The sequence below is a fragment of the Panthera tigris genome, chromosome A2 (genome assembly GCF_018350195.1).
Source record: "Panthera tigris isolate Pti1 chromosome A2, P.tigris_Pti1_mat1.1, whole genome shotgun sequence".
In the NCBI taxonomy this organism is placed as follows: domain Eukaryota; kingdom Metazoa; phylum Chordata; class Mammalia; order Carnivora; family Felidae; genus Panthera; species Panthera tigris.
In genome coordinates, this window is record NC_056661.1 from 43,379,445 (window position 1) to 43,403,266 (window position 23,822).

Genomic DNA, 23,822 nt, shown 5'->3' on the forward strand with positions numbered 1-23,822 from the left:
TGACTTCAGCTCAGGTCATGATCTCACGTTCTGTGAGTTCGAGCCCTGCGTTGGGGTCTGTGCTGACAGCTCAGAGCCTGGAGCCTGCTTCTGATTCTGTGTCTTCCTCTCTCTCTGCCCCTTCCCTGCTTGTGCTTTGTCTCCCTCCCTCTCAAAAATAATAAACATTAAAAAAATTAAAAAAAAAAAAAAGGAAGTGGCCCCTTTACTTTCCCTTGGTAGAGGGGTAGGAATGCACAGCTTTTTCTACAACTGTGTCAGAGGAGATATTTTCCTACTAATCTATCCCTAAAGAAACAGACACTCCTTTGATATACCTTTGTCATAGAGGATGGGCTAAATTTTGCCTATCAATGGCTTGATGTCTCTCCTTGGAATGCATATCGTGTCATAACTTTGTTGTCAGCTTTGAGCCTCAGGTGTAACTGATAAAAGAGCCCTGCCCTTTTTTATTACCTGTGTACATGTTTTTGGCATTTTGATAACAACTTTCATACTGCCAAAGCATCCACTTACTTGGACTTTTTAACATTACACTTAAGAGCATGATGGCCATGGATGTTTTAATTAAAAACCATCACGGCTGACATGCACAAGAGGGGACATTTTACAATGTTATTCTCTCAGGAGACATTTTACAATGTCTGAAGACACATTTGGTTGTTACAAAGAAGTTGGGGGAGGCTTGCTTTTGAGCAGAGGCCAGGGCGCAATGCACAGGACAGCCCCCACCACACGGAATGTCTGGCCCAAAATGCCAATAATGCCGAGGTGTAGAACCCTGTTTCTGTAAGTGTAATTCATTGCATCTGTAAATGATCTTGCAGTAGCAAAAGACCTTTTATATCTACATGGTCCATTTTATTCCTTACAGAATTCCATTAAATATAGAGAAAGAGGAGTAGTGGTAGCAAACCCTTTCTGTCTGTGAGGAAACTGGTGCACAGAGATGTTGTTTTCTCTAAGTTGTACATGACAGAGCCAGAAGCCAGGTGTAGCTACTCTGAAAGTCATCGCTTCTTTGGAACATGTAGTTTCATGTACACATTGTGAACCCAGCACAGTGCCTGGAATGTGGTATGGCCTGTCCAAGTACCTATTGGATGGGTGGATGTGTCCTGACAGAGAAGATACTCTCAGAGGCCTGAGGGAGAGGGGACAACCCTTGTAGAGCATGTACAGGGCTTCTGTGCTACACTGGGTATTCCTGTCATTCAGTCCTCACAGTGATGCTAGAAGGTGGGTAATGCCACTTTCAGATAAGAACACAGAGGCTTAGAAATGTGGTATGGGTAGGGGCACTTGGGTGGCTCAGTCGGTTAAGTGTCCGACTCTTGATTTCAGCTCAACTCATGATCTCACAGTTCGTGGGCTTGAGCCCTGCATCAGGCTCTGCGCTGATGGCACGGAGGCTGCTTGGGATTCTCTGTGTCCCTCTCTTTCTCTGCCCTTCTTCTGCTCTCCCTCTCTCTCTCTCAAAATAAATTAATTAATTAACATTAAGAAAAAAAATAAATGTGATATGGGTATTGGGCAGCTCAGCATTTGAACACAGAGCTCTTGCTCCATGCTCTTTTGTTAAATTTTAATTCCACTTATCTGCACATGATGTCATGGTTCAGGATAGGCACGAGTCCCTGTGTGTGTGCCTTAAGCAGTAACTTAATCAAATTATTCTTGTCCTCTGAACCCATTTCCCACAAAGACATTGGCTCCCAAGTGAGCCTATAAGACACTTGCCTTGGGCGATGCTAAGTAGGTTATTTGGGGTTCAGTGTTCTTTGAAGGTCAAATAAACATTTCATCATAGTGTACAAGGAGTTTGGCCTGACTTCGCGCATTATTTTTTCTCCTCTAAGGTGAGAAATTACTAAAGGTTGATAATGTTTTTGCACATTCAATATTTGAGATGAATGGGAAATCCTTTTTTTGTCCAATTATTTTTTTGTTTATTTGTTTATTTTGAGAGAGAGCGAGCAAGCAGGGGAGAGGCAGAGAAAGAGGGAGAGGGAGAGAATCCCAAGCAGTCTCTGTACTATCAGCACGGAACCTGATGTGGAGCTCAGAATCACAAATTATGAGATTATGACACAATCTGAAACCAAGAGTTTGATGTTTAACCTACTGAAACACCCAGGCACCCCCTATGAATACTATTCTTAAATAGTCAGTTACAAGAAGAAAAAAAATCTTTCCATGATTTATAATGTCCTTGTTCTTTAAAGTGTTTCCCAAAACCATCACCTATGGCCTGCTCCCTGTTTTTATACAGATTCCCCTACACCATATCTGTGCTCTCAGGTGTAATGTATTGTTGCTTTCATGCTGTTGCAAGAGACCATATGTCTCCCATTGCTGAAAATCGTTACTATCTGGCCTCTTTAAAAAAAAAAAAACAAAAAACATTTGCTGGCCTCTATTTAAAAAAAAAGATAATAAATCAAAATAATTTCCTCTGTGTTTTTTCTTGTGGTATCAGATATGCAGATACTTGCAGAAACTGCATTAATGAATGTAGTTTCCCATTTATCATTCACATTTGGCATCATGTACATTCAGTTCCTGAGCCAAATTCTTCTGATGCCCAAACTTCCTTCAGGAATAGGTTATATATTTTTAGAAGGCAACACATACATTAGTTAAAGCCACAAGAAGGCATTTAGCAACTGTTTCAATTCAATGAACACAAATGAATGTTGGAACTCTGTTCCAAGCAGTGGGGTTACAAATATAAATTTTAAAAAGGTCTGAATGCTCAGAGACCAACAGGACAGGACAATCTTAATCCAGCATGGAAGGTCAGGAAAGCTACCACCCTATCTTATCTCAAGTATGTTTTAAAAAAGAAATTGGGAGTGGAGAGACCATGCCAGGCCAAAGTCATTGCTATGGTAGAAGTAATAGTACCTGACGGACTTTCAAAACTAATGCACATCCAGCGACCATTCTAAATTCAGTCAGAATCCACCATTGTGGTTTACAAGTGACAGCTTTACTGGTCATTCCTGACTGCTGCTCATGTAGGTACACCATGGTATAATTTGCCTGCAATAAACATCCTTCTTGTGTTTTCTCCAGTGCCAAAGTAATGTGTATTTTGTGTTTATTTATTTGTTGTGGTTTGTTTTGTTTCCAGCAACCTACAAATGATATATAACTTGGAGTGTAGTAAATGCCAGTTCCTTTTTTAGGGGTATCTTTATTCACATATTATCATAATTTATTCTCTAAGATACTCTCAAGTTTGAGATACTTGTGGTAAATATGTCATATGAAATAGGACTATAAAATTAGGAATATGGGATAAAGTACTGTGAAGTACGAGATAAACACCTATACTGGGAGTTGATAAACATATATTATATATATACATTTTTTTGTAAAGGGCTGCTCAGGAAAATTATTCTGCCTTGTGGGCTATACATTGTCTCTCACAGCTTTCCAACCCTGCCATCATCATCAAAAGCATCCACATATCATATATAAATGAACAGTTGTGACTGTGTTTATTTCAAAACCAGACTGCAGACCAGATTTGGCTCTTAGGTCAGTTTGCTGTCCTTGGTCTATACGAAACATTCCGTTCCAGGGGCACCTGGGTGACTCAGTTGGTTAAGCTTCCAACTTTGGCCCAGGTCATGATCTCGCAGTTTGTGAGTTTGAGCCCCACGTCAGGCTTTGTGCTGACAGCTCAAAGCCTGAAGCATGCTTTGGATTCTGTATCTCCCTCTCTTTCTGCCCCTGCCCCACTCGCACTCTGTCTCCCTCTCTCTGTCAAAAATAAATAAACACATTTAAAAAAAATGTTGTAAATACATATTCCGTTCTTAGCCTTTACCAACGTTAATAGATTTTACTACCAGAAGAATTTCTGAATTTCTTTATTCTACTGACCACTTGCTTTCCTTAAAGAAGGAAGCTTTGTCCTGACCGTCTTAAATAGCTCTTTTTCCCCTGCCCATATGGGAAGAATGAAATGAAGACCCTTAACAAGTATCTTGTATCTCCTCCCCACCGCCCCCCACGGCATCCTTCTAAACTATGTATGTTAGACTCAGATCTTTCTTGAGGGAACATCATGAGAAACACAAATTGTCTTGACTAACAAAAACTAAAATCACTAACTTTCTCAGATGAGCTAAACATCTTGATTAAATCTGAGACCAGAGTAGCATCAGAAACAAATCAAATCCTTTGGCAAGTAGCTTAAGGTCTCATAAATCTCTTCCATTCCACAAAAAATTAACTGTTTTAATTCTGATCTCCCTGTGAAAAGTGCTAATGCAAGGAAACATTTCCTTCCCCAGGTGTTTGTACCTGTATTTTTCTTCCTCTTTTCACTTTCTGTATTTGTTAGACTGTTCCACATGGCAAGAAACAGAGCCCAGCTCAGGTCGTCTCAGTTAATGGGGATTTCTTTTAAAGCTACACGGGAGGTAATGAAGATGGAAAAAAGTCTCACTAACCAAGCAGGCAGGTCAAATGAAGAAGTGGAACGTCGTTCATCACTGTTCAGAGCACAGTAGCTCTAGTCTGCTGCCGGCTACTCTGGTGATCCAGCTCCAATGGTCCCTCATGGCTTGTGCTCACTTCTTCCCGTTTCTTTACTTATAACTTCCTATTTTGCTAACTGCTACATTCTGTCTCTTCTCTATGTGATTTATAGCTGCCATTGCCTCCTAACTTCTATTGCTTCATTATTCCTACTATATTCATTGTATATTTTCTATTTATTGCCTACTCTAAGTTTATCAGGTATTGGCCCCACCTATGTTTCATAATCAAAATCTGTAGGGGAGAGGAATTGATGGGGTCCATCAGTCACTACGGAACACAAAGATTTGGCACCCGGGACCTCATAGTGATTAAAATGGCACCATTGATTCTGGTGCCCATTGCTGGGTAATTAGATGTGGTCCAGGTCTTGGGATAATTTGATACAATGAATGGATATGTATGGGCAAGGAAAACCTCCTAAAAAGACTTGTAGCTATGCGGGACTGGAGCATTAATGTCCTATCAGGTATGCCTTTAATAACGTATCAAAATATTTCAAAAAGAAAAGACAAGGAAGACATTTGTCTTTAAAAAAAAACCTACATTTTCATAGATTTTAAAATACAAACTTCTTGTAAACAGATGGAATATATGTCTAAATTCAAGCATAAATTCATTTTTGTGTGTTTATTTTACGTGATTATTTATAGTGTAATATCTGTAGAGTTCTGGGGAACTAATATCTATTTTTGTTTTGTAATTTTAATAAGTTTATGTTTTAAGTGAGTCTTACAGGATTTGGTCTCTGTGAGAATAAGCAAATTTTTTTGTTTTGTTTTGTTTTTAAAAATGTCAGGAAGAGTACACCCTGATGTTACTACTAATGAAGATGTATGTTTTAAAAATACTGGAAGGTCTTTTATGCTTTTGTGTTTGAGTGATGCTCTATAAGTTTTAAAGCAAATATTATTATATAATAATTGCATGTATCTTATAAGAATTTGTTGAAAATTTTATGAAAGGAAAATATAGCTAGCATTGAAATAGTTAATAAGTTAATTTTGTGCCGAGTTTAAAAATTCATATCCAAATTATGTTTTAACTTATACAATCTTACAATCTTCTGAACTATTTTTATAACATTTCATTATTTCAACTTAACAAATAATCATGGAAAGAGATATAAACATGTAAAACCTGTTTTACATTTCCATTAAATTTTTCATTTATTTATCTGAATATCTTTAATTGGGATCACTTTCCTAATTGGCGTTCCAAATAAAAGTATTATTATTTTTTCAATGTTTCATTAAACAAGGTTAATATCCATGTTTTTCTACACAAAAGAAACGCCAATTAATCAATATAAATTATAGTAGCTCCATAAAATATTTTTGTAAATACTCAGTGATTGATCACTTCTGCCCAAGTCAATTCCAGAAGAACTACAGAATGGAGAGGAATTTGGATACATCATCATGTTGCGGCCAGTTGGCTCAACAACCTGGACCAAGGAAAGAGTACCATCTGTAGAATCATCAAGATTTGTTTACAGAAATGAAAGTATCACCCCCCTCTCTCCCTTTGAAGTCAAAGTGGGTGTATATAATAATGAAGGAGAAGGATCTCTGAGTACCATGTCCATTGTCTACTCCGGGGAAGATGGTAAGTTGTGGTCAGCCCTGGAATGGTCATACTTGGGAATATATGCATATGTTGCATTCATTTTCCATGAACCATTCTACTGAAGATGATTGTGTCTTTTTTTTGAATGATAGAACCTCAGCTGGCTCCAAGAGGAACTTCTGTCCAGAGTTTTTCTGCTTCGGAAATGGAGGTTTCATGGAATGCTATTGCCTGGAATAGAAACACTGGAAGAGTGCTGGGCTATGAGGTAATCCATATTAATTTCACTTCCACTTATGAATATGCCAGCTAACCATACAATTCTTGTTCAGTAGCCCTATGCTACTAACCTAGTTCTTAGGTTGTATGTCTATAGCTGTGGAGTGAGCAGAAGAGATCTTTCTAGGTGATCTTAAGCAAGCAAATTAACAAATGGTAGCCATTTGTAAGGTGACCAGATGATTATCTCATTTATACATTCAAATCACCATCATATTTGTTTCTTGGGGAATAATAAATATCTAATCCTCAATGATCTTGAATCATAGAAGAATTTTATTGAGAAAGCTGTCTTTGAATTGGAGCAGGACTTGAATAGATGTAGTCATCTTGGAAAAGGCAGTTAAATGATAAGAAAAAAAATCCTAGATTTTCATTAATCTGTCCTTTATAGTCTGTATAGAATGAGGTAAATCATATTTATGGGCCTTAATTCTCACAAAGTTAAACAATGAGACTTCTTAATTACTTTTTATTCTTTAGCTTGCAAATTCAGTGATTCCCCAAATGGATAACACATTTATTTTATTTTGGAGTTACAATAATAGTATAATTCTATACCTCTTTAGTTGCTCCTTACACTGTTTTTGTTTTGCTTTTGTTTTTAATGCGGTTTCTAGTCCAAACAGACTCTAATCCAGGAATGCCTTACCTCTTATCTGAATCCTATTTATTTATGAAAGCTCATTTCTAGTTTCTTCCTCTAACTCTTCTCTGATCACTCCCTGATTTTGGAATTCTTCAAATTCCCAGAGCATTTTTTCCCAATATCACTTACTTGGAATGTATCCTCTGCATTCTGTTTGCCTATATATACTAGCCTCTCAACTAGATTATAAGGGACTCAAAGGCAGGCACCAAGCTTTATTCTCTTTTGTCTTTTTCAATGTGCATAAATCAGTACTAATGTATAGGAAGAGCCTGATATAAGTTGAATTATTAATTAACCTGTCACTCAAAGAACTCTGGAGGAAATATCAAGAACCAAATGTAACTGAAGTCCTTTGTTGATGGTATGAATCTTGGTTTGGTCCAAGTGATTATATATACCTTTTGTTACAGTCAATAACCTTTAGATAGCTCATGCAATATTTTATTTTGGCAACCTAAAAAAACTCTAGATTCTCTGATTTCCATTGTGAATTTTTATTTTTTAATTTCTTCCCTGTAAATCTTAGACTTTGATTATTTTATTGTTGTTGTATAACCATTGTAATTAGAAACTATTCTTCTATTTGTGCTCCTATGCTCCTCCCTTCCCATAACCTACCATGGTTGATACTTGCTGGCAAACAATGAATTGTTTGTTCTTTGTTTTTAATGATCAGGTATTATACTGGACAGATGACTCCAAAGAATCCATGATTGGGAAAATTAGAGTCAGTGGGAATGTCACAACCAAAAACATCACAGGGCTTAAAGCTAATACCATCTACTTTGCTTCCGTGAGAGCTTACAACACTGCAGGGGCAGGGCCCTCAAGCCCCCCAGTCAACGTTACCACCAAAAAGTCTCGTAAGTATGCATCCCACTGCAGGGACCAAGATTCATCTATAAATAGAAACATGTTCCTTTGCTCATTCTCTATTTCATTCCTCCCATCTTCTCATTTTACTTATTGCTTTGTTTGTTAGTTTGTCCCTTAAATAAGGATAATTGTTGAAATTTTCTGGTAACAATCAAAGGAAACCATTTTGATTTTTTGGAATTCCAAAAGAGAAAATATTCTGAGTATATAGATGCAAGATAGGAGAGTGTAATGTTTAAAAGCATAGGCTCTGATGCCCTCTCCCAACCTCAGTTCAAAACCTGACCTCTTGGGGTGCCTCGGGTCTCAGGCAGTTCAGCATGCAACTTTGGCTCAGATCATGATCTCATGGCTCACCAGTTGGAGATAGCTCAGAGCCTGGAGCCTGCTTCAGATTCTGTGTCTCCCTCTCTTTATGTCCCTCCCCCTCCTACGCTCTGTCTCTCTCTCTCAAAAAATGAATAAACATTAAAAAACAAACAAAAAACAAAAAAAAAACAACTGACCTCTCATTCTTGGATTATTGAGTGGTTATTTAATCTTGCAGAGTCCCAATATCCTCACCTGGAAAATGTGAGAATAATAGTACCTATTTCCTCACAAGGCTTTCTTCAAGAGTGAAAGACGTAAAGAATATATCTAGTACATACATTAGTACGTGCTTGGTAAATTGTTTTTCATTTGTTTCTATTTTGTCTTGTTTATCATTTGAGAATTAGACTGTACTCTGATGTTGGCCCTAGCACTGCCAGATGTCTAGCTCTTTCTTTCTAGAATAACTTATCACTGCAGTATACTTAGAAGTCCCTCAGATTTAAGAATGAACTCTTCTGCTTCTTTTTAACTCCCTTAATAGTCAGCCAGCTGTCTTTCACATAGGCAAGGCCTACTGAATAAAGGATGAGTAGTTGATCATTGTTGCATTATGTTCTATGAGTGAGCCTGGTATTACACAAGTATTCTATATTATGAGGCACAGTGATCAAATATGATTTAGGAGCAGCTGCCATATGTCCTTTTTATGACTGTATAATTCTTGTATATTCCTTACCTGTTGCACATGAACATAAATTATTTGTGTTCACGGGCTTTTAAAAACACATTCTTTGGTCTCTGAATCCCAATAAAAAAGAGGATTCAAATATAGTTGCTGAATTTTGAGAAACAGTTAAAACCTTATATAGTTCAAATATAGTTGTTGAATTTTGAAGAAGACTATAGATATGGATACATAGGAAAAGGATAGCTTGCTGTTAAATGCAGTATTCTTTTCTGTGTATTGAAAAAGAACAGGTGGTTGAAGTCAGTTTGAAAATCAAGTGATATAAAGTTTTTTTTCCCGTAAACATATATTTGTCCTATCCAAAAAGAACTTAGACATCATCTCAGTTATTAAACCTTTGACTATAGAATACATGATGCATTTATGTCCACATCACCAGGCAAGTAGCCAAAGACCTGGGTTCTAATTCTGGATACATCACTGATTCATGACCTGAAACAGGACAAGGCATTCCATTTTGTTGCTTTAATTTTCTTATCTGCTAAGTGGAAATTCTCTCTACCTTCACTCTTTTCCCAAATCATTGGTGAGGCATAAATGAAGTGCTGATTATAGGAGCACCTTGAAAAATACAAGGTGCTGTGAAACTGCTAGGGAGAAACAGACAGATAGCAAACAGCCTCTGAGGATCAGTCCATTTCAAGGGGAGAGTGGGGCCAATAATTCTTAAACCAGCTCTCTTCCAATCTACCCAGTTTGAAAGAGACTGGGTCATGAGCAGTCCTCAAGAACTGATTAACTAGAAATGTAATTCTCTTTCTCTTCCCGTTTTATCCCATGCTGACCAAATCAATGAAGCCATTGCCATATATGGGTATGAATGATTTGCTTCTGGAGTCCTTCTGGAGTCTAACCTTTTTCAGCTAATCTTCAAATCTGGATGGAAATTTCCAGTGGTTTTAATATTGTCCAGGTATTCAGAGATGCCAAACTCACAGAAACCCCTTTGTGTAATTCAGTTCCTATCTCAGGCACTATCAAGGGTGATTTGAAATATGTAAAGATAGTATTTAAAAAACCTCACAGATTTGTATCGTGATTGACGGACAGACACGATAGTGCGGTAATTGAGGCAACGCTTAAGTCAGCTCATATTATCTGTACTCATATTGACCAGTTTAGGGTGGACTGGGACCCGAACAATAAACTACTTTAAGAAGCTTTCAAAATAACTTCCTTTTCTGCAACCTGAATTTGCTAGTTTGATCATCTGTACAACTTAAATCAACCATGCATTAGTTTGTGCTAACTTACTCTATGTGTTTAAGCATAAAACTCGTCTTTGACATGGTGACCCCATGTTTGTTCAGTTGACCTCTTCAAGTACTTGATACTTCAAGTGGCCTTAACTGAAATTTGGATTAAATGCCAAGATAATAGGTGGCTTCTCTGAGTGTTCACACGCGCTCATCGTTGTCAAAGAGTGGACATATCCTTTGAAAACAGTTTGATTAACAAGGAATGATTTCACCAAGATGTAATGTTAGAATGTATCTGCTGAGAGAAAATTGAGAGGAGATTCATGAAATTTAAAATGCAGTTTATTATTTTTAAGCTCATATTCTTTCCTGATTAAATCAAACAAATGAAAACGCTTATAACTCCTAATTTCTTTAGGGCAATTTTGTTCAAATATTTCTTAATTTTGGCTTTCACCAGTCTGTATCCTTCAGTGTCCCAGCCAAAAGGACTTGAGAATAAGAAGTTCTACAGGTCTCTAACTCATTATATTTGAGTTATATTTGAATACCAAGTAAACCTCTAATTTTATTCTGTAACATTCTATATCATTGTCATCATGAAAATAGAATAGAAATTTTTTCCAATTCCTATTGTTACTGTTCAGATTTCCACAACTTAGTGGTACAAAGAAATACAAATTTATTTTCATACCTTTCTAGAGGTCAGAAGCCAGAAATGATTTTCATCGGTTGGAAATCAAGGTGTTGGTGTCAGCTCTGCTCCTTTTGGAGTCTCTAGAAGAACATGTGTTTCTTTGTGTTTCCTGGCTTCTAGAGACCACCTGCACTCCTTAGCCGTGACCCTTTCCTCTATGTTGAAACCCAGCAGCTCCTTATCTTTAAATCTCCCTGTGACTCTCACCCTCTGCTTCTGTCATTGTATTTCCTCTGACTCTGCCCTCCTACCTCTGTCCTTCCCTCTTAAGGATTGTACTTCACCCACCTGGAGAATCCAGGATTGCTTCCCATCTAAATATCCTTAATTTAATCATACCCGGCACAGTCCTCTTTTCCATTAAAAAAAAAAAAAAAAATTAGAGGGAACCTGGGTGGCTCAGTTGGTTGAGCATCCAACTTCACCTCAGGTGCTGATCTTGCAGTGTTGATGAGTTCTAGACCCACGTCGGGCTCGCTGCTGTCAGTACAGAGCTTGTCTGAGATCCTCTGTCCCCCTCTCTCTCTGCCCCTCCCCTGTTCATGCTGTCTCTCTTTCTCACCTGAAAACAAATACACATTTAAAAATTAGGAATTAAAAGGGTTTCTATTTGATTTAATCCAGACAGAAGAGGGAAACTTAAAAATACGAATCCCTTGGGGCACCTGGGTGGCTCAGTCAGTTAAGCCTCCAACTTTGGCTCAGGTCACGATCTCGTGGTTTGGGAGTTCGAGTCCCACGTCAAGCTCTGTGCTGACAGCTTGGAGCCTGCTTGGGATTCTGTGTCTCCCTCTCTCTCTGCCCCTCTCCCACTCATGTTCTATCTCTTTCTGTCTCTCAAAAAGAAATAAACACAAAAAAATTTAAAAAAAAATACTAAGCCCACAAATTCCAGGGATGAGGATATGGAAATGTTTCAGGGAAAGGGCCTTATTATGTTGACCACAGCTATAAAATACCGAGCATGTATATATCCTAAGCCCTGTGTTAATTTTCCACATACATTATCTCACTTAATTATTATAACAAATCAAAGAATTTCGTATTTTAATCCTTAGATATGAAAAGAAATGCCTAGTCAGGTTGTTTTGGCATCTATTAGACTGAGAGACACAATGAACATGGATGGATTCTCCAAATCTCTTCATCCCATGAACACTGTGCTAATTTGTAATCTTCATCTTTAACCATCTACATAGTCTCTCTCTTTCCAAACTCTCAAATCTTCAGTCTAAACCTCAAATGGTCTTTGGATTTCTCTTCCTAAAATGGAATCATGCCCTATTCTTCCAGAATTTCATTGTCTCCTCTATTCCACAGGACAAAGGCCAAGAGGATCTTTCACCATCTGTCCCAAAGTCCTTTTCTATACTTATCTTGCTAGCTAGCCATGGTAGTATGAGAATTATTGATCTTCCACAACTTAACATTCACTTACCTTACTTCATGTATTCTCTCCTTGTGGCGTGCCCCTGCCGTGCCTGTCAACGGTGAAATATCTTTCCTACCAAATTGTAAGTTTCCCCTATTTTCCCCTTTAATGTATTTGCAATTTTTCTGGGTGTTCCACCACTTTGGCTCATTGTGAGATAGTGTTGGAAAGAGAAAGGGACTCCTGAGTGAAAGAAGGTTGTCTGTGAGTCTCAGTTTCGCCATGCACTACCTGTGTGAAAGGTCTAATTCCCTGATGACTCAGAACCCATTTTTTCATTGGAAAAACAGATGAGGCTTCCTCCAGAGGTTTCTCTGAGAACTAAAGGATACTATGTACACTAAGGTGCCCCAGAGGCCGCCATACAGCACAAGCTCAGTGCATCGTAACACATTATTGTACTTCTTCTGCAGTGGTGATTTCACTTTCTTTGCATTTCTTAAAAGAGGAAAGCACTTTCTACTTTCTTTCTCTTTATAAATCGTTGCAGAAATTGTCTTCAAGGGTCATGAAAGGACAACCAAAGCGAAGATGTGGAATGCCTTTAATGAAACATTGAAGATTGCTCTGATTCCAAATGCTATCCCTGGATCTAACTTTGATTTTCCATGTCCTTGAGATGACATCAAGATTACCCCAGAAGAGTGGTGACAGCAAAAATTCTGCATCCATCACACATTCATACTGTCACTGTCTAGATTTTCAGTCTGATACTTGATCATCCATTGTAAATTCTCAGAAAGCAAAGCTCACATTTACCAAAATCTCTGCCTATTCTGATTGGGCAAGCTAAAGAGAAGACAGAGCCTTTTTTTGGAAGCATGATGAATCAGTCAATCACTCAAGAAAAATAGTGCTTCACATGAGCTATGCATAGGGTGAGGTGGCTGACGGAGATTAAAACAGCCAAAATCTCTGCCTTCAGGCAATTTCTCTTTTAGTGGAGAGGCAACCTGAAAGAAAACAAAGCAAAAAAAAATAAAGAATCATAAACTGTGAAAAATACTACAAAGAAAATAAGAGGCTGAGATATACATAAAAAGGAGGAGCTTTGTAGTGAAGGGTATATATTTTGATACGGCATGAAAAATAAAAAAAAAAAAAGAGATAGTGGACAAAGGGATCTCCAAACAGAAAGAACAGCTTATGCAAAGCTTCTGAAGTCTTTGTTATTATTGTTACTGGTGATAATGATGCCTTTTTGTTTTGTTTTTTTTTTAAGTAAATATCAGTGATATAACAAGAATCATAGCTTAGTGAAAAATTATCTATTTCTAAAAGAAAACTGAGGGGCATTGAAAATATATTGTGAGCCACACAGATATTGCTTAAATGGAATTTAGATTACAATCAAAGGAAGAAAAAAATTTGCCTCAATTCCAAGAAGAAAAGAAAAAAAAAAAAAACTACTGCGTATATAGAAAGAAATATTCAGACCCAGCAACACAAAGTGTTTGCAAGTTTTGGTTCAATTTGGCCCCTGTCGTTGACTGACTAGTACTCTGTACTGGATTTTTCTTGCTGTAAATTTGCAATCAATCCATATTTAGACATAAAGGAAGCATTAAGCTTTTATTTCATCTTGCACTTATGTTCTTTCTCTTTTGCCCAAATGTCAACCCCGTGCTGTTACTTAGAAGTGTAACATAAGAAGTTGTTTTTGAATTGAGTTCACAGTGTGAACTACAGTTGAATATAAATGCCATCTACAGAAAAATTGATCACAAGGAAAGCATTAGAGCTGTAGACGGCTAGTTTAATGTCACTCCGTCATTTGATTAATAGAAAATGATTTCGTTTCTGAAAACTGCATAGAACGCTTTTAAAAATTAGAAAAGTGCTTGTTTTGTTGAGTTTACCATTGACCAACTTGGTACAGATATCCATGGCATGTGTTTCATATTAGCCATGTGACAACGTTTTAGATTTTCAAGGTAATGGAAATCTCAATGTCATCATAGATATTTGAAATCCAGTTTAACTATGTACATTAAGCACATGAAACCAGAACTGTTAATAGTGTTCATATCAAGCAACTTTCTAAAGATACTTGCAGAAAATTTATTTAAATACTAGACAAAAGGCATTGGCATTGAAGTCATCTTCATGGACAAAGATAAGAAAGATGATTGACTATGAATAGCTAAAACTCTACCACTTTATCTGTCTTTTTTTTTATAAGAGATTTTCTTAAAATTTTTAAGCTGTATTTATTCATTTTGAGAGAGAGAAAGTATGAGAGGGAGAGAGAGGATACCAAGCGGGCTTCACTCTGCCAGTCCGGAGCCTGACATGGGACTCAAACTCATGAGCTGTGAGATCATGACCTGAGCCGAAATCAAGAGTCAAACTCTGAACTAACTCAGCCACCCAGGCACCCCCATCTGTCTTTAAAAAACCATCCAAAGAACCCAAATAAGAGAAATATTATTAAGGGAGAATGTTAAATTTACTCTAATTATATTTAAGAAGTGGGTCATTTGCAAGCTTTGGAATTACATTATTATTAAAAAACACTTTGAACACAATTGAAAAAATTAATTATGTCATAAGATCTGAGTGGAGAGCTGTTACTCTCAGGAAAGAGAATTAGCATTTACTGAGCTTTTTAGCATGTAACACTAACCAAGTGCTGAACATTTCATATTTTATGGCATATAAGCTAAAACTCTTAAAAACTAGGAGATTTTTGACTCATTCTGAAGATGGAAAAACCAAGGCCTCTTGGAAGAGACTGGATACAGATTCACATCTCTCTGACTTTAAAGGCCAGCTCTTTCCACCTCCAAGATAGCAAGATAGCAAAGAATTTATCTATGCCATTGGCCATTCACACCAAGAATTCATTCCTGGTAGAACTTTTGTCACTTTATGTCCATTGAACACTTTACTTGTGCTTGGGTAGATAAACAAATGCGACCATTTTGGTGTCATTACCATAGTCGTAAACTCCTTGTAAACATAGTTGATAGAAGGGTCAGTTCTGTTTCCCAGCCTGGAGCTTCACCAGTGGATTTGTAGTGTTAAAAACAGTACTTTTCCTCTGAATGAACTACAAAATACACAAAAATAGATGAAAACTTCAGAGTCCATCACTGCCAATGACATCAAAGGAGCAAATTTATATTCTCCCTGTATTGATTATATGATGCTGTTAATGTTAGTGCTTCATTTTAAAGAACAGAGATAAAAGAAATGTGCCACAAGAGCATACTAGATATTAAAACTATGGTATCTTCTGAGAATTTTTATATGATCGCTTTTATAACTGAGAAAAAATATTAGAAAAGGCACCCTGGGATAGTTGAGGGAGAATAGTTACAAAACTATTATTGTTGCTATCTAGTCCTTCAGGAATAAAACATGTTGGCAAACATGCATTGAGTGCTTACTAAGTGCAAAACTCTTAGGCCTTTAATTATGATTGGGTATATATAGTCAAGAAATGTACTAGGGAAAGTTTAATCCATTTGGCCTATCTTATAAATCATATGAATTGCTTGAGGTTTGTCCATGGCAATTGACCTTGATTATAGGAAAGAATAATGAATGGATTGGCCACTTTGTGTCACCTATGGATCTGACCACATCCCAGTACATAATCAATATAACCTGAGACAATCACTCAGGACTCTGAGTGGTTTTTCTTTAGCTATCTTATTGTAGTCATTTATTCAACATATATGACTGTATGTCTTCTATGTGCCAACCACTGTGCCAGTGGTTGAGAATACAGAGTTGAACAAGGTGCATGCCGTCAATAAAGTTAAACGCACAATCAAGAATAATTATAATTCAGTGTGACAAATCCATTGTAAAGTAGGAACTGAGCCCTATTGGAAGCAGAGGGGAAACATTTCTCAGCCGTGTCTCAATTGAGGTGTCAGTAACTAGGTGGACAAGAGTAATGTTCCTGTGGGTTTACAGCAATGGTAATATATGGTAATAAAATTTCAGACACCCCGAGCAAGACTCATCCAGTAATTTATAAGGGATTAAATAGTAGTTGAGTCAAAGCTCCGAAAGAAATCATTTCCATCAGTGTTATAATGAGTTAAATATTATGCTCATTCAGCCTCACAAATTCAAATAAGATGCCAAAAACATCTTGCTGGGTAGTTTTATCTTTGCCTCTGCTTTCCAGCTAAATTATTTTTAATCTCTCCAGTTTCCTAAATCTCAAAAATAATCATGTGGACTCAAATCTTTGAAAAGCAGCATGTTGTCATGGAGGAACACTGGCTTAGAAATCAAGAGAATGGGATTCTGATGTGACTCAGCCACTCTTTAACTGCTTGCTTTTGGATAACTGGACCACCAACCTGGACTCTAGTTTTCTTGTATGTAAAATTCTACAGTTGGACTAGATCCATTATTGCCCTTAGAAGGCTGATTCGAAGACCATCTTCTCTTACTACTTACCACCTTTCTCCTAGACAACCTTAATTTCTGGGAACTAAAAACTGCATTTTGGATTTAGAGTAAACACCTTTTGGGATGATCCCCCAGTTTGTAATTATTTTCTCTTTTCTGGGTTTCCGAACAGCTCTATATTCAATGACATGCATTTTTCTTAGTATTTAGCTACAATTGATTAGAGTGCAATAGACATGGCCAAGGGCAATCAATCCTCGTTTTTTCCTGGGGCTTCTAGCATGGACTATTTCTGAACAGAGTAGATTTCAAATGTCAGATATGGAGAACAGTCACGATTTCTGCTGCATACGCTGAGAATGACAAAGAGATCTGTAGCATCTACAGTAAGATGACCATGCAGCAGACACAACGGTGGGAAGCAGAAAGAACTTCTTGGCTTTTTGACATTTTTGTTTTGTCCCTCTTAAAGCTCTTTTGCATCTTGCCATGAGTTCTAAGAGATTCCCCTGTATCCTTCATAATCTCTTACTGTTTTGCTTATAGTATCTTGAGTTTGTTGTGTTACTTAAAGTCAGAGTCCTAACTAATGCAAGATTAAAATGGAAAAGACTGCTAGGAAGTAACCTCTGTGTTGATATGTATAAAGGGTTTGTAGCCTGAGTTTGCTTGACATGCTCTTTGATTGATGACCACATGGAACACTAGATAACAGAGCCCTCCATCTAGTTATATATTGGTAAAGTAAACCAATTCAAAAGCAATGATTAATACATTAATACTGGGCATGCAACAAGCCATTATTAATTCATAAGTTTGTCACAAACACATTCCCAAATGACCAGAATTTAAATGAATTTGCTTATTCTGATTAGAATTAGTATGATATTTCAAATGACACTGAAAAAAAGTTGTGCTTCTGCTATGATAATCATCCAGGACTTATTTTCCCTTTTCATGTTGATGGGCCATACAGTAACCACGAGCTAATTAATATTCATTTGGATCTTTGATCTCTTTAAAGCACCAAGCCAACCACCAGCTAACATTGCCTGGAAGCTGACAAACTCTAAATTATGCCTGAACTGGGAACATGTAAAAAACATGGAAAATGAGTCTGAAGTGTTGGGCTACAAGGTGAGTATTTTTTTCTCCCTTAATAATATCAATTAAATTACTAAGGAACCAAGAATGTCACAACCAAATAAGAAACAAATTTATACATATGAAAATACAGGAATCTTTAAAACTTATTTGAAAAATGCTTAACATTGCCTCTTTCAAATTCTTCACTGAAAATTTTTATATGCTGTGGACACTAATGTATCATGGTACAACAAGAATAAAGTTTTTCTTCAAGCGACTCCCCCTTGCCATAAGATGATGGTGTGTGTGAGTAGTAAGGTAGATGAGAATGAAATCTACGAATATACTCAAATAGAATTTCTAGAACTTAGGCTGCAGTGGCATGTAAGCCTTAACAATATAAAAGGAATCTAACAAGAGTATAGCCAAATACCCACAGAAAATTATTTCTATCACTGGTAATGGACATCATCTCCTAGCAAATGCATATATCCAGTATTTGAAATGGGTCCAAACTAACCAGTGACTTTTCACAGCAAGCTCCAAAGGTAATAGCCTCAAGCTATTTAATTGAGATAAATCTATTGTCATTTCAGAAGCATTGGCCAAAGACAAAATCTTTGTTTTTGTTTTTGTTTTAATGCCTAAATTTAAGGAAAAGGCATAGACTAGATATTTCCATTCAAGGAGGACAGCATTTATAATGATACATTGTAGAGTGTTCCATAAGAGCGTCTGGACCTTAAAAAAGCAACATGTCCTTTTAACTTCGATTCACTATTTTATTTAGATTCTGTATCGGCAAAACAGACAGAGTAAAACACATATCTTGGAAACAAACAATACATCGGCTGAGCTTCTGGTTCCGTTTGAAGAAGACTACTTGATTGAAATAAGAACAGTTAGTGATGGTGGGGATGGAAGCAGCAGTGAAGAAATTAGGATTCCAAAAATGTCAAGTAAGTTGAATCACCATCGCTGTTGTAGATTTTGAATCTGGACAGCTGCAGCCTGAAATCTAGGCTCTATGAAGCTTTCCAATTCTTGTTTGAATGTTGGGTGAAAAAATAAAAGGTCTGTGTTTCCATTTTCAGTTGTGAACAAGAGGTGATGAGTCAATCTTTCTTTAAATAATTCCTCAAATTTGCAACATGCATACTTATTACAAACAGTTTCATGTTTCCTCATTTGAATCTCAAAAAGAAAAAAAAAAAAGAAAACACACAACTGTGTGTCGTTGGTACATAATTCATTCTCTTGGTACAAAAATCAGTAAGTGTTTCTGTGGGTTTTCACAGGCTTCTTGGAGCAGGGACAGAAAATATGAAACACATGTACTTATACTCCTATTCCCATATCCATTGCAGACATCACTAATCAATCATGGCCTGCATAGGGAGCTGAGTCCCAAATCTCAGATCCTCTCCATACAGTGTTCTAAGCAGGTCACACCATTCAGTTGAATTTAGCACATAATAAGATTTGTTATTTTTGCTTCAGATGAATCACTTGCTTAAAGTTGGGCCTCAGTGAAATCATCAGGCACCACATGTTGGCAAATCCTAATCTGCCCTTCCATCAGACTTGGTCAATTTAAGCATTTTCCTTTTTCATTTTTACATTTAAAACACATAGCCTAGGATAGAGGACTAAAGACACTTCCTTGTATATAATATAAACAAAAGTAGTATACTAAAACATGTTATTAGAAGACAAATGATAGTATGCATTTTAGGTCTTGAAAATTAATCTAACAAGCAATTGTATTTTTTTCTCAAGATGTTTCATTTTATTTTTATATTTTGCAGGCTTGAGTTCCAGAGGAGTTCCAGTCTTAGAACCTAGCGTCTGTTTCCTGTCAATTGTCATCATTTTTTACTGTTTTGCAATTCAGCCACTTATACGATGAATAAAACCATAAATCTTTGAGAGTTTTTTGAAAGCAAATCACTCTGTAAATAGGCTCTCCAGCCCCTATCACAAAATACATCATTAATACAGACTTGTTTGGAAAGAAAAAAAATGTATATTATTAAGATCTTGTAAATATCTATGGTACATTAATAAAACAGTTTTAAACACTTTTGAACTTTAAAGTTCGCACATGATTTCATATATTCTGAAAGTGCCAAATGATCCGTGGAGTTGTAACTGCTGTGGCTTTTAAGTGACTTATATGGAAAGTATAAATAACTCCCCTTGATGATGATGATAAATATGAAATAGATTTGAGTTATCATAGAAAATATGTATATTTTTACATGCTCCAGGCAATTTAGGTAACTATTAAAAATGTTCACCCTACTTGGAATAAAATGTAATTATTTGTTTACAGTTGGGACTCTTTAAAAATGTAAGCTTTTCCAAAGCGTGATGTGCTTTTACATCTGAATGAGGTGAGGCCAGGAAATATTTATACCCAGTAATATATGTATATACATGATGTTCTTTTCAACTCACTTTCCTAAGAATCCCAGTAATAATAGTGGCAGGAGAAAGTGCCTTATGGTAAAGAAAAAGAAAAGAAGGGGAAGAAGCAACCATCTAAAACAATTTAACAAGTCTGGTATATCATAGGCAGTTTCTCACAGCAAAATTTAATTTTTTAAATCAATTTTGAAATCTCCTAAGAAAAAAAGTTGCATGAACAAGTCTCAGGTAATTATTACAAATTGTTAGCAATGCATGTGGCCTTTTTTTCATATAATAAATACATCTATGATAAATAAATACACACATATATATATAGCCAATCTTCTCTGCAACTATGAAAATAGTTCTACATTGTCCAAGTCTTATAAAGATTTTTGTGGGTTGGCTCTTCTGTAAGGTGAACCTATTTCAGTCAGTGGCTCTACTTCTTGGATCCGCATTCTGGAGAAAGCAGTCTGGGTGAAGGTAAGGTTAATGAGTGGGACAGTGCCATTCTATGTGGCCATCCATTTCCTTCACAAACAGCCTTAAGGAGTTTGGCCTCCTGGCAGCTTGCACTAGCTCCTAGCCAATCAGTCTTGATGTCCTACGGAGCTAGGGTTGAGAAATGGCCACCCTAGTTCTGCCTTCTTCATATGGTGTAACCTCTTAATTATGTTGAAAATATTTTAATTATCCTCACAACCCTCAAATCACACAGTCCTCAAAATTGGATTTTGTTCTTTTCATTTCTAATGTATTTTAGAGCTATTTAAAATACTCAGTATAGTCAGGAGCAGATGGACAATGACTTTTCATAGTTCAGAATTTCTCCCTGCCTGAATAGTGTGTCAAGCATACAGTACAAATTAATGAGCCTTATTCTCCTCCATGCCCTAAGATATGGCTGTGCTTTGAGGGAGCAAAATAAATAAGCAAGAGCAAATGTTGTTTGGCACACTCATGTTAACAGCTGTCTGTCCAAGATACATCAGTATTGATCAGAAATACCAGCGGCACAAGGTCTCAATGGTTTTCTCAACTTAGTGAGAGACAAGATTTGTGTCTTCCTCCACAAAGCAGAGACTGAGAGTTAAATATACTATGAGATTTTTGTTTCTACTGATTAAGTGAATTGGATACATAGCTGTATGTGTGAGTCCGAAGGCTAAGGCAGTTCTTATCAATAACTCTTATAGGTTTGCAGTTGTGCTTTAATTCACAATTGTTGGAGGTTTAAAACTATACATTATTCAATGTCTACTATTTATTATTTATCAACCCATACTAAAATTTTTGGAATATAATTTGGTGTTAATACTAAATAGCATTTGTTTTGGCTCTTGATTTACTTAAATTTCTACACTAAGTGAAGCCTTGGACACATCTTTTAACATCCCCACATCACTATTTTCAGGATTAAAGGACATAACGTACACAAATGTTGAGTGTAATGAATTCCACATTGCAAGTTTTCAACAAATAGAGCTGCTGTCATCTGCCGCTATGAATTAAACCCCTAATGAAACACGTTACTATATTTCCTTAAGTGCCCAATAGACTATGCTAACAAATTCAGCCTGTGCTTATGTCAAAATCCAAAAAAGTTGCAAGAAAAACGAGTAGTCCACCTACTCTGGAAACCAAATGGCACTAAAGAATGGAACCAGTGATGATTCCACTAATCCACTTCAGGAAGACATTCTGTGTGATGTGTGTACTCCCAACATTTACAAAATATTTCCAGTGGACCCCTTTATTGCTGGTAGAAACTGTTATAAACATGATAACTTATTTTCATAATTCTTACAGGAAGGAGAAGAAATGTGGTTGCACCTGGAAACAGCTCAAGGAGGAAAAGGGAATAAGGGTTAGGAGACTTGACACAGCAGATTTACGACCCTATAAAGCTCTGGGCTGCCAGGTAATGTGAAGTTCAAATCAGCCCCATGTCCTCTCTTCTATTGTTCACACTAAAATCCTCTAGGTCAGTGTCTGTTTTCTAACTGTACACCAGGAGGTGGCCCATAAGAGGACTTGCTACCTTTAATAGCAAATACGGTGAGAGGTGGTATGGATTCTATTTGGATTTCAAATGTGATAAAATAATCATTCTCTCTCCTAAGTGAATCTACTATTTTTAAGCCTCTGTATGTTATCAGTCTAGACTCCATCTTGAGATGTCAACTTGTATACACTCTCCAAATGCCATACTTATTACTTTTTTTGCTATAGAACTACATATTTAATTCAACAGAAATCAACAATTTGGTAATCGCATCACTGTTGAACTCAGTACTTGAATTAATCAGGGTTCTCCTGAGAAACAGAACCGAGAGAGAGAGAGAGAGAGAGAGAGAGTAGGATCCAAGTCTGGGAACCAGAAGAACCCATGGTATAATTTCTGTTTTGAGTCTGAGTACGAAGGCAGGGGAGGATGAATGTTCTAGAGCAAAGACTGTCAGGCAGAGAAACAGTTCTTTCTTCCATAGCCTTTTATTTTATTCAGGCCTTCAGCAGACTGGATGAGGCCCTGACAAATTGGGAAGGGCAATTTTCTTCACTCCACCTACTGATTCAAATGTTCAGCTCTTCTAGAAACTCCCTCACAGACATACCCAGAATATTGTTTAACTAAATATCTGGAACCCCTGCAGTCCAGGCAAGTTGACACATAAAATTAACCATCACTCTGCTGTTTTTGATGATTTCAAATAATTAAATTCTAACCTTATAAACTTTTGACATGCAATTATTGAAATATTCTTCTCAGTTACTTCATCTGTAAAATGAGATGTTGGATTACAAGATCTCTGAGTTCCTTTAAAACCTTGCAATTCTCTATCAAGCTGCATAGTTGACTTCTTTTAGTATAAGACAGTGTTTCATTACCTTTCACAACACACACACACACACACACTCTATATAGCTTTTCCAATTTATTTCTATATTTTCACTACCTAAATGATTGTGTTGAGCTTTCTTGAGCTTTTCTTTAACTCTGAGTTAATTGAATTTTCATTACTAAAACAATGATTAAATTGAGTATGCTTTTTCAAGTCACAAAGAACCCTTAGAGATTCTGACCCATCTCTGCTCTCCACTGAGAATTGCTGCTGTGTTTTAGAGGTCCCCAAGTGCAAAGCTGTGATAAAACTTTCATTGTTCAGGGCAAAATGAGAAAATTCATACAGTGTGATGAGATTTTAATGATGAATAATTTGTGAACTATTTGAGAGGTTACACATTTTTTTGCTTTATGTGGTGAAATGTCCACTCTTTGATGACATGAAGTTGAACATGAATACTGGTTTGCTTTACATGTTCAATTTTAAAATAAAATTACTTGACAAAAAGAGTATGTTACTTTATAAAAATCAATTCAATTATTATCATTACTTAAAGCTTTATTCTTCTGAGAAAATCAAAAGTTTTAAAATAATTGATGGTTAGTTTATCTTTTTTTTAAACTTCTTTATCTCATTACCATCAAATTAGTGGCTTTGGCTTGGTCTATTGACCTAAAATTTGTATGTCAGGGTCTAATTCTGTATGCGTTGAATAGCAAGGTGCTGTGTTCTATGGAATTACTGTTTGTATATATAAACCACAGGCCTAGAAAGTCTGTT

At 36.6% G+C, this 23,822-nt stretch overlaps 1 protein-coding gene across 1 annotated transcript in view; it reads left to right on the forward strand.

The window, feature by feature from the left end:
- CNTN6 (contactin 6) overlaps positions 1 to 19,694 on the forward strand; it is a 168,072-nt gene extending 148,378 nt beyond the window's left edge. Inside the window, 7 exon segments of the mRNA XM_007076625.3 lie at positions 5,928 to 6,162; positions 6,276 to 6,391; positions 7,731 to 7,917; positions 17,720 to 17,832; positions 18,572 to 18,740; positions 19,590 to 19,650; positions 19,652 to 19,694. Of these exon segments, the coding sequence (XP_007076687.3) occupies positions 5,928 to 6,162; positions 6,276 to 6,391; positions 7,731 to 7,917; positions 17,720 to 17,832; positions 18,572 to 18,740; positions 19,590 to 19,650; positions 19,652 to 19,694 (924 nt within the window).
- Positions 19,695 to 23,822: the final 4,128 nt, after the last annotated feature.